The sequence below is a fragment of the Strigops habroptila genome, chromosome 1 (assembly GCF_004027225.2).
Source record: "Strigops habroptila isolate Jane chromosome 1, bStrHab1.2.pri, whole genome shotgun sequence".
Taxonomy (NCBI): Eukaryota; Metazoa; Chordata; class Aves; order Psittaciformes; family Psittacidae; genus Strigops; species Strigops habroptila.
In genome coordinates, this window is record NC_044277.2 from 113,733,073 (window position 1) to 113,745,471 (window position 12,399).

Here is a 12,399-nt window from a genome sequence, read left to right on the forward strand (position 1 = left end):
TGCTGATTAAAAGAAAGTCAAATAGCGGTTTTTCCTTGTAAGTAATTGTAACATACATAATAGTAAGATTTTACTATTTTGACTTCCATGGTTTACACTTTTAAGAAGTTAATTAACTCTAGGTACTACATGTAAATGTTTTGCTTCCTATTTAAATCTGTGATCAGTGAGTACACAAGTTCCAAGAAGCAAACAGAAATACCACACCAGTTTCTTCATCAGTAACCTGCCACATCCACACACTGCATTAGATAAAACTGCATTCCAAATGCATCAAATGCATCAACTCTCCCTGTTCTTGCAGTGAAAGGCACTGTAGCTACTTATAAACTTTCTTGTAAAAACTAGGCCAAAGTGACAAAAATCTGAGGGATACACCAATTACATGCACAAAATTTAACTTGCTAGCAAACTTACTGATGTGCTACCTTTATTCAGAGAGGCTAACGTACTAAAGAAAAAAGTTGATAGGCAACAAGATTTAACAACCCCTAGAAATTTCAGCAAACATGTATTATTAGAATAGCAGCACAAACTACAGGAGACAAAGAACACTGCACGGAACAAAAGAACAAAAAGCTCTAACTAAATTTTGTGCAACAGATGAATGCTGATACAGCAATTAAGTCACCAGTCTCAATTAGACTGCTCCCATACATCAGCATTTATAGCTTAACACCCTTAAATGTTACTTGGCTCATTTAAAAAGGTTTAACAGAACAAAAACTAGTGACAATCCCCACTTTATCTAGGGATTCATTTATTCACTTTTTATTGAAAGTAAGGCTTGCATTTACTACAGTTTAGTATCCAGTAATATACTCATGTGTGCAAGTAAGGGACGACATCGACTTTAAAGAATCCTTACCTTCATTGATTTTGGATATATCTACACTAGAATTATTAAGCTGCAAGGTGGCTTGCAGAGCAGGCAGCAGCTGTCGAAGGAGATTTGGGTCCTGAAGTAACGGAGGAATTGGTGATTGCGGGACAGGTGAGACAGGAACTGTAGGAGCAGATGAAGCAGGCGCAGAAGTTGGATTCAGTCCAGAAGCAGAAGATGTAGAAGGAGTTGTGCAAGAATGGGATACAGACTTGTCCACAGATGCAGACTCTGAACAGAAGACAGACAATAATTTTCATTTTCCCAAATATAAGCTGACAACTTCTTGCTAGTATAATATTCGTATTAAATTCAGAAGATCAAGTGCTTAACTATTGTTATAAGGAAAAAAAACCAAGCCCAACATTAATATAACAAAAATTGAAGATATTCTGCATCTAGTGTAATTTATGCTATTGAACCTAACATTTATTAGGAACACACACACAATTTTCCACTTCAAGATACTGGACTGAAAGCTGCGAGTATAAGAAATGGGATTTCCGCCACCCCTAAATTTTAACAAACGTGGGACAAAAATTCTTTAGTAATTTCCTTCTTTCACTGTGCATATACTCATATTTCATGTTTTTCCTCACTGTTCTGATCTTTCTTTGGAAAACACAATACGAACAAAAAAACTTATAGTCCATGAGTTTTACAGATGGGCTAGTGTGTCAAATTTGAGGGGAGGGTATAAGCCATGCTTCATTTATTCACAGACCAGACTAGAAGAAGCTACAAAATAAAGACCCAGTCTATCACACAATCCAGCCACATTGCTCAGGATTCACAGATAGGATTATGAGCTGTACTAGAAACATAAACCAAGAGCTGTTAACATCCTCACAGCAGAGTGGGAAAATGTCTAAAAATGTATCTGCCCACAAGTAATTTCAAACCTGTCAGTTTCTCCTGAAGCAGCAAGACTTATACCCTTTATTCATTAAAGGATAAAAATATCACTAAATATCAACACTTATTATCTAAAGAAATGTTTAGCACTTAAATTCAATTATACTGTATGGCAATTTGTTCTAATTAATGAGTTAATTAATTTTAAATTTTACTTCCAGTTAACATAAAAGTTGCTCCTCCATTCCAGTACTGTGAGAAATTCCTGCACTGAAAGTATTTCCACTTACAATAAGGAGTACCATCAGTCACTTCAAACATACTTCCTTCAAGAAGCCTGGACCACTGTATTTCAATTTTAGTTTGCCCTTCTCTCATCCCCATTAAACCCATCAGAGGCCTCTGCCCTGAATTCGGTGAAGACTAATGGCTCTACAGCACCAACCAGCTTGGATGAAGAGTGGAAAGATGGATATGGATCCAAGATCTTATCCTGGATGCAAAAATCCAAATAAAAGCTAAAATAACTGGCTGGGAAAGTCTTTCTACTCTAAAGGCATATTTCACGCCTTTGAGTGGTGACAAGGTAAAAAGAGGAGAACTTTTAGTAAAGAAGAAAACTGAAAAGTTCTTGTTCTGTTTCACTATGTAAGAATAAAATGCTACAAAATTTCTAAAAGCTTTTGTTTTCTGACAGCCTCAATTGCAGTTTTTGAGACTAATTTGGAGAAGAACCCTAAAAAAATAAAAATAAAATAAATTACTCAAGGAAGTATCAATATGTAAATCAAATGAGATTGGAAATCTCAGTGAAAAGAAAGGAGACTTCAGCTTTCATGCAGTTACAGTAGTAATAGTTCATAACAGGTCACAAATACTGAGAAAAAAAAAGCCTTTTCTAGTTAAGTAGCTGAGAAATTTAAATCAAAGAAAAACATGAAGAATCCAAATTTAACAGCTTGCAAGAATGCGTCAGTCAGAACACACAAATATATTTTGACGTATCAGGCAAATTTCTAAAAGGCAGCTTTATCTAGTTACAAGCTCCTTGGGACAATCTATAAAGCAACCTGGTTGTTTGGCCAGAAGCTTTCATAAGAAGAACTTACAAAGGGACAAGAAATGTTTTTCAGTAACATGTGACCAGGACAGTTGATTAGGTATTAGCCCCCCCTTAAAAGAGTAAGTCATTAGTAGCAGTCTTTGTTATAGAATATTACATACTATGGTGTTCAAAGCAAACTTAAGAGAACTGCAACTCAAGACACATGAAGCAAAGAAGAATCTTATCATATCAAACATGATAAGTTTAAACTTGGACCTGTCATAGTCCAAATAAGGACAAGGCACACTGGCATACAAAAGCAAAGGAACTGGGCACAATGGAGCATGTTAGTACTTAAGTATACGAGTCTCCTAGCCTACAGTTTTCAGAATTTTACAAAAAAACCCCAAACAAAAGCAAAGTCCCCTAATTTCAAAACAAAGAAAACAGGAAAAAAACCCCAAACAAACCAAAACCAAACCAAAACCTAAGCAATGGCCAGCTTAAAACATACTTAGTTAGGACTGTCTTCGCAGTTAGACTGAGTTATTTTAAGTAAAGAAGCAACTTACTACTGTATTATTAATTCACATAAGCAACACCTGAGCTTCAAACCACACCACCATAACAAACCACTGGAAGTATTTTTCACTCATGCTGAAGTTTTGAACAGAAAATTAACTTAATCAAAGACAAACTCAAGCTAACAATGCAGTGAAGAGAAACCTTGAGACCAGTTCAGTTCTGGGTTTTCACTCATTTCTTGAAGAAAAGGACTCAAAACATGTCATACAAAACCAGTGAATTCCAAGAGGTCTGTGAAACTACTTTAGCTTGGGTAAGTTTCCCTGCTATAAAAATACAAACTGAATGACATCAACAAAACACAGTCCAGTTTTTTTTTAGACAATATGGAGACACTACTCTGTAGCTGTGTTATTGCAAGTATTTTAAGTATGTGTTAAAATATATTTGTGAAAGATATTTTTTGTATGATCACCCAGATTAAATGTCTAGAGAAAATTATGTGAAAAAAGGACAGTGTTTAATGCTAACATTCCGATCTTTTAAGATGGTTAACATTACAAAACCAACAGTCCAAATGTTGAATACATCTCTATGATCATGACTTTCTACTACCATCATGACTATCTGCATGCACATCATATTTCAATTCTTATTTAACATCATAGAGGATATAGAGTACAATGAATGCTCAAGAGCACCACTGCACTTCACAAATTAATTTGAATTATTCATAGTGAAATAAAGGGTATAAACCTGTTCCTGACAGGAAAAAAAAAAAAAGAATGTAAAAATATTTGTGGAAATAAAGAGTATTTCTTGTTTGTATTAAGTAGCCCGAGTGGGTATTTTCTTCTCTACATGGGAAACTCCTTTGTGATGAAAACAAACTTGCTAAAAAAATACTGACTACAGATTAGTTCTATATAATTACAACTTTCACTACCTTAATTTAGAGCACCCTATCTTACTCCATGGCTCCCAGACCTGACATTTGATTTCATAGAAATAAATCCAAGAAACACTGCCTACAAAACAAAGCTTCTAAATATTTACACATCCATTTTTTTGTATAATTACAAATCTTTAAAACTGGTTTAATTTATGATGCTACACAAAACTTGCAAGTTCCATCTTTAAAGTTAACACTAGTCAAAACTCCTCAGGATGAAATGTTTGTCTCTCAAAAATCCTCAGTTATCACTCACTGGGATGTAAGCATTTCCCCTGCTTCTTCCACAAATAGAAATAGAAACTTCTAATTCCCTCCTCTTCCCTAATTCCTTTTTTCTGATCTGCTTTGAGAGACTGTTCATTGTATGTTTTGCCACACAATTAAATTCACTTTTCAAAATTTAAATGCTATTTCCTAGTTTCTAAAACGTTTACTAGGATTTTAAAAAGCTTAGAATTATACAGTCCTGTAATTCTTAAACGCCTTTGAAGCCTCAACCATCATGAAACACAGTCAAAATGAACACAGCATACTGAGAAAAGTTACATATCTCTACAAATCTAAGTCCTTTAGTTTTACAACTCTGATACACTGATCTCTACGCCTTTGTCAACACAAAGTCATGTTCATTAACGAGCTAGCTACAGTATTATTGCAAAATAAGGCTTTGGATTATACAGCAGTCATTCATAAACCTAATCTGAACCATTAGTACACCAACCAGAGTGATTTTTGAACCTACGACTGGAATCTTACAAAAAGAAAATGCAAATTACAGGGCAACTCTGCAGCCTCCTCACTGCCAACACCAGTTTCTATACAAATGCTATGCAAATGACTCTTCAACCTCACATAAAATTTCAGTTACTATCATGAAAGTCCCATGGAAAGCTTTTGTAATAATTTTTAAAAATAATATTAAAATCAAAAGCATAACAGCCCACTGCGATATTCTGAACTGCTGGAAACTTTGATAATTAGAATTTATGTTCTAGCTCTTCCTCCAAAAAAATTAAAAATTTATTATTTTTTAAACTATTTTTAATCTATTTTTTGTTATGATTTTGATCATGATTTTGAAAATGACTTTGCACCCATTTTTACATGATAAGCTCAGCACATTAAAGTTTCAACTTCTGGAGCTTTTAAGAAAACGTCTAAAAAAAATTCCATTCACTGTTGCAGCAGTAAGAAAATACTGTACGCTTTCTGACAAGCATGTAAACAAGCTACATATAAAGTTACAATATAGAAATAAGCAAGTTTCTGGACTGTCAAATTTAATCATATGGAAAAAAATGAGCAAGAAATAAAGCCATCCAAAAAGTAATCAGATGGCAAACAAAAAAACTAAACGTGGAGATTAACTTAATGAGGGGGGTTGGAACTAGATGATCTTAAGGTCCTTTCCAACCCTAACCATTCTAAGATCTATAACTATTAATTGGTTTTACATTAAAATGGAGCAAGAAAAAACTTTTTATAATGAAAATAATTTTTGAAGACCACAATGATTAGGAAAGGGCTTTCTATTCATTACCCGTTCTGCTGGAGTATGACCTGCAATCACATCTTTCAGACAAAAGAGAGAGAAGTCCGAGTGAACAGTCAGCATTCTATGATCAGAACCTTTACGACAAAGATGTGTCTTTGTTGCAGGTTTTGCAAAGAGGTATCTGAACTGAAATAAACTGGAGGCTAGTGCTTGCCCCAGAAACATTATGTTAAGTCAGAATGGAAATGTTACACTCGGTATTTCCTAGCAGTGTGGATTTTTTAATTACAAGGCCAAGTAATCCCTTCAGAAAAAATACCACAGATCATTTTCTGCAGTTGTGCCACAATGTTCTTCAATTACAACCTAGATAGAAGGCAGCAAACGCTTAGCTTCTCTGAGTTTGAGGCAGTATATTAAAGTGCTGCTGAATCTTGCCATCACCAATCTCTGCACCTTATGACAAGAACTTTTGCTCCTAAGCGAACAGCTGGTCCACTAACGAATGTCATTCTGAAAAGCAATTCTCAGCCTAGAATGTTACAGTTAAAATGAAGTTATTAAGACTAGGTTTAATGCAGGCGGGTGAAAAACCAAGGCTTTTGATTGTAGAGCTTCTCTATTTCAACAAAGAGCTCTTGACACCAACACTCCCGCACCTCTTGTGCCTCAGTCACCCTGTTCTATCTGCTGAAGTTCTTTCAGTACCTGTTCCTACTACTCCCTTCTCATCCATGGTGTGCCGAGTTATTCGGACATGTTAGTGTGACAGAGAAGGCAGGGAAAGGGGAAGATAAAAAGAGGAAATGCACTTTTTGTGCACTAACTTCCTTCACAGTTCTTCTGACAACTAAAATACTAGTACTCCCTCTGCAATGAGTAGCTTCAAAATGCTGCTATATACAGCCTGCTCTTATTTTTCCATATATATGGACAGTTGATTTAAAAAAGAAAAATCTTTGTTGAAATAATGACATGGAAATCACCCATTACTGTTGACTGGATTATCCTAAATTATCAGTGTGACCCTTTGAGTATTCCAACAGCTATTACTACTGATGGATTTTTTTATGCCATCTAAACCAAAACCGACGCATTCTAAGTCCTTCAGAATCAACACTGTGATATTACTCAATCACTCGTATTGTGAGCTTGAGCTGTACCTTTGCTCTGCTAGCAAGTCATGCACGTGTGCTCTCACTGGGTGCTCTCCATGGGAGGAAAACTGCATTACAAAATTTTCAGAAATTCAATGCCTTATTGCCCCATAAATTTCACCTCTGCAAGCTATGCTGATTAAATTACTACCTACAACAGCTAACTGAACTGCCTGATTTACTGCTGATGATTAAGAATCATAACGCACCAATTTGTGCCTAAATATCTTAAGTGCACAGTTCACCAACTAAATTCTCTGAGCAGTGACAATCAGATTTACGTTTATTACATAGTTCTGTTCTGACCTACTACGGACCTTAAGCCAAACTAAAACAGATAAATATTTAAAAGCAGTGCATTTTGCAAACATATTTGGCCAAATGAAACGATGGCAACAACAGTAACTGGATTCTCAAATATGCTCAAGTTACCTATAATAAAGAAAAAAACAATCCATATTTTTCTCATTTGGATTACTCCAGTCTTAAACTAAATTTTTGTATTTTTTCTGCTGCCAAAATAAATGTAACAGCAATGCTGAGCAAATAAGTACGAAGTGCTGGAAGAAACCTCTAACAGTTTACTAGCGTTGGTTTTTCTAACCACTGTATGAATTGAGTAATATACTTAAAACTGCAAAACTCTGCCAAAGAAGATGCAATGATACAAGGAGCAATGTTAATAACTGACTGCTAAAGACTAGCAAGTGTTACAAGTAAGAAAACCACAGGGGTGAGAAACGGGTGAGGGAGAAGCTCAGCTGTCACTGACCAACTGCTTTAGTGTGTCAGCATCGGGGTCACAACCCACTCAGCACTGCACTGGCCAGCTTGCTTTAGAGTACTGCTGTACTAGAAAAAGAAGTGCTGCCTGATGGGACTTCAGAGGAAATGTGTGAGAAGTATCCTACAGACAGACACACTGTTAGATAGGACAATACAACATTTCGTTCAGTAACTGAATTAGAAATAGGAAAATGTGATGTGCCCTCCAGATAAAGCAGCCAAAAAGTAGGAAAAGCAACCCCACACTTTACCTGCATAAAGCACTCACAGTGAGCACAAACAGAAGCAGCAGATTCTGACTGGAACATTCAAACCAAAGGGTAGAGGTCAAATAGTCCCCCAGGAACTCTCCACTACTGCCAGCCATTGAGGGCAGAGGACTACTGCTAACAGCTGAGCTATAGTTCAGCCAGGGATTTTATTCAATCTCCTTGTGGGACTACAACATACCCCTGCAGCAAAAGAGACTGAGCTGAAAAATCTGTTGTTGTTTTTTGTGGGTTTTTTGTTGTTTTGTTGTTCATAACTATTACTGCATTAAAAAATACACACTAAGAACAGAACTATTAAAACAGTGATACATACATGCTGGCATAAGGCTGCCAGTAATACATTGACAAAAAGCAAGAACTCATTTAGGGAAGGACTACTGCACGTATCGATCAGTCATTTGCACCAAACTATTTTTATAAGCAAAAACCACAGCTTTACCTCTTTTCATAAAGAGAGAGGGATGGCACAGCTAGTGAACAGAAAAACAACCAAAGGCTGTTTGCTCTACTACTGTAACAATAAACCTCTCAAACTATTTTCCAATTCTACAAAGATTCTTTTAGAAGATTGTTTGAACCAAATGTCTTGGGTCAATTTTTTTTTTTTTTTCCATTTTGTATTACAGCTGCAAACAAATACTTTAAAAACTGTGTACCTATGGTACTACAGGTTCACAGTCACCTCTGGAAAATGAGTAACAGAAGCACACAATCCAAAAACCAGCCCATTGTACAGCACTGCTTTCCCCCCTCTTTTGAATTTAGATATGTAAAATGCTACAGAAATTTTACTGGTCAAATTTCTTTACAAATTTAACAAAAAAAGAAAAAAAAAAGACAAAAAAAAAAAAAGAATAAGAAAGAAAGTCCAGCGTTCACAAAGAAAGAAAGGCAACATAACTGAATATACTCTTTGAATGATCTCTTATGATATAAGCTGCACCTGATTTTTCTGGTTCTGTAAGAAGAGTATTAAATTCAAGTGAAAACTCACATTTTCTGGAGTATTTCAAGCCTAACATTCACCTATTCTAAGTCTTCAATGACTTACTAGCTGTCTGTAATCCACCCTGTCTGAAGCTCAGTACCACATTTGCTCACAATGAAGTGGCATGAAACACATCAATGAGGTGTATTAACAGAGAATCTATCTATTTAACCCATTCCTATGCAGGAATACAAAAATTAAGTGATTATTTAATATGGAACCATCCATGGTAACATGGATTCTAAAGTAAAATTTATAGTGTCAAGACCACCCTGTGTGATCATTTTCACACAGGGTGTGAAAATATGTATTCATACCCAACCATATGTTCTCAAATGAATGTCATATGTAAGAAATACTACAACTCCCTACCAACATTTGCAGCGGTTGTCACAATGGAAAATTCCTTCAGTTGCAGTAAGATTCAGTTTGCTCAACTGAAGTGGAAGCAACTAGCAAAGGTATGTTGTAAAGCAAGGAAAGAATATCCAGTTTGAAGTCTGATCACACACCAAACAGGAATCAAGCACATGACAGAGTTGAGTAATAATACCAGTTTTCTTTGAGTATATTTTAAAGATAGCAATGAAAATAGAGAGGATAAATAAAGGAGAGAACATCTGACATGCATGTTTTGCACTGTCGTCTTTAAAAACGCATCAAACTGCAATCAAAACGTAGAAGCCAAACAGAAGCAAGTGACTATGGTATTCAGTACAAGAACCATGCATCAACTAATACTTCTTGCTTTACTGTGTTGAATAGAAAAAGGCTTGCTGAAAATCCTCTGTTTCTCTGTAGTTTATAGTCAACATTCAGGTACAAGGCGATGTAAAATATGCACAAAATCTCATGAAAAACATGTAAAATTTCTTTACTTGCACAATTTTCTTACATTGTAGTATTTCTCAATGTATAATATTGTTTGAATATTTTAGATGGCTATGTACACTTATCTCTGTGTAAAAGCTGAACTTCTTTAATAAAGAAAACCGGAAAGCAGAGATACAAACACAGAGTATAAGACCAATGTCAGACCAGAGTATTTTTGGCGTTTTTTTTAGCACTGCAGTACTCTTCTGTAACTAGACAGACTTGCAAACCTCAAGAGGTGAACAAAAAAAAAAAGTAATTCAGTGACATACTAATTATACAGTATTTTAAGTGAAATCCAGACAAGCTTATCAAGAATTACTTCCCCCCCTCCCAAACCCTCCAAAATAGAATTCTCTTAACTCCAAGAACTCGGCTGTACTAAAGTATCATACTATCACTAATAACACACATCTCCATTTTGACAATTGTCTTGAGCTCTTCTTCCCTAAAAATGAAGTAAATCCAACTAAAATATAGGTTTCTGAAGGGTCACAAACAATGCACGTATAGTCCTGATCTTTGCTTGATGACTAAATGTTCCTGGTACATATTATGCAGAAACACAAACTTCCAGCAGCTTTAGAACTGAAGATCCAGTATATTACAAGATATAGATCAAAACAAAAGAGCAGCTGTTACAAACATGTGAAAAACCGTGTTGCTTTCTGGAAGAACTGCACTTGTGTTTATTGAAAAGTTTGATGACCCTGACATTCCAAACAGTTCATAAAACATAATGGTCATATGAAATGACTTTCACATGGTGCAACTACATCTATGTTAAGAACTCAAATAATGTCAAAGGTTCAAAACAACTTGAGGGAGGACAAAAATGAAAATTTCCTACTAAAATACATCTTAGAATTATCATTTGAAATTATAATTTGCAGAATAAGCCAGTAAAAAGCAAATATTGCAGTGTCAATTTGAATATGTGTAAGATATAGCAAATGTGGCTTACGGGGAAATAAACACATCAAAACAGTAATCGGTTCTAAGCACACACAATCAACAGGGAAAAAAATCTTTGAATTCTGGAACTAACGTACTTTGAACAAGCAATGCAAATGCAATGCATCATCTTAAATAACAGAAGGAATTTCATTATACATACCTTTTCTCTCTGTTTTCTGTGCAGGGATGGAAGATGTGGATGTAGGCAGTTTTGATAAAGTAGATGCTCCATTAGCATCAAAGGATTTCTTTGGCTGGTGATCAGATTGTAGAGAAAATGGACTAGGAGGAACAGTGCTTGGGGTAGCAGTTGGATGAACCACGGGTTTGATGGGATGCTGTACTGGAGTAGAACTACTGTGAGTCTCTGCTCTTGGCAGTCTGTAGTCTCTGTCATTGTGCCTGCTTGTTTGAGATAAAATATTCTGTGGGAGCATACTACTGGCGTCGCTGGAATGCTTGTCTTCCACTTTTGTCAGGATTCCCCAAGTAACGTTGCAGAAAGAAAAAGAGATTAAATTAGAAACTTGTCTAAGACTGCAGTGACTTTTATTAATACTGCTGTACATCAATGACTAGAGCTGACTGAACCGCTTATGATTAAAGAAAGTCTCAAGTAGATCAGCATCAAAAAAGGCAAAATTGAATTCTACTCACTCACAAAATGCATTTTCTCTGACCCTTGCTTGATTTAGAGTTCCGGTTAAACACTGTGTTTTGATGAAAGGCTGCTTTATAAACACTCTTACAGTCAAGTTAATTTTTGAAGTCTCCTAAAAAACCTAAATAAAAATCTATTATTTCCCTCTTACATTTAGCGTGAAGAGATAATTCGTGCCATTTTTCTTTTTTTCATTGAAAATCCTAAACACTGAGTATAATTTAAGTTTCAAATTCTAGCCTTCAAAGAATTCCAACTTCAAGTCACTTGAGTACTACTACAAAGAATTCCCTTTCAGTTGAATTAATTCAAGAAGACTACATATTAAATGACTCATCTGCATTTGTCATACAATCACAGACTTTAAAATATGCTACACAGGGAACATACCAAGCAAACACAGACTGATTCTTTTTATTGATCCTAGATTTTCACCTGTCACAAAACAAGCAGTTACTGCAATATGCATATCCGCTTTATTGTAGCATGAAGTATGTTTAGCATATGCAGTATGTTTCAGCATACACAGAAAGACAGCCCTTTTTAAGTCTCTTCCTTGTCAAGTTCCAAGCAAAGGTGAGGGATGTGGGGAGGGGAGTATTAATACTTTGGCTTCTTTGTGAACATCCTGAGAACTATGCTACAAATTCACCCAAACTACAGCAGCATACAGAATCTCACAGTACAAATATTTCCCTGAAAAAAAACAAACCTGACAAAGATTAAAGCTAGGTATGAGAAAAAATAATAAAAATCCAATAACAGAAATTCATAGTTCAGGCAAGGTTTTGTTAAGAGTACTGGCATGGTAAATATATGCTTTCAATAATGTACTCTGAACACCTTGGTATCATAGTCCATTAAATTAGTTTATTATTTTCAGATGTGAAATGAAGGTTTTGGAAAAGACTTCTGCATCTCTATTTTTCAGTTCAGAATATGACATT

The 12,399-nt window shown here is 35.4% G+C and overlaps 1 protein-coding gene across 7 annotated transcripts in view; it reads right to left on the reverse strand.

Annotated features, from left to right (window-relative positions):
* The window catches only part of WAC (WW domain containing adaptor with coiled-coil), a 59,862-nt gene that overhangs the window by 20,118 nt on the left and 27,345 nt on the right, over positions 1-12,399 (reverse strand). For 6 of the 7 annotated variants that reach the window (XM_030504897.1, XM_030504905.1, XM_030504887.1 and 3 more), the window contains 2 exons: positions 10,952-11,260; positions 869-1,114 (listed from right to left, as the gene is read on the reverse strand). In XM_030504897.1, the coding sequence (XP_030360757.1) occupies positions 869-1,114; positions 10,952-11,260 (555 nt within the window). The remainder of the gene's footprint in view (positions 1-868; positions 1,115-10,951; positions 11,261-12,399) is intronic. The other variant, XM_030504932.1, reaches the window with a different exon arrangement.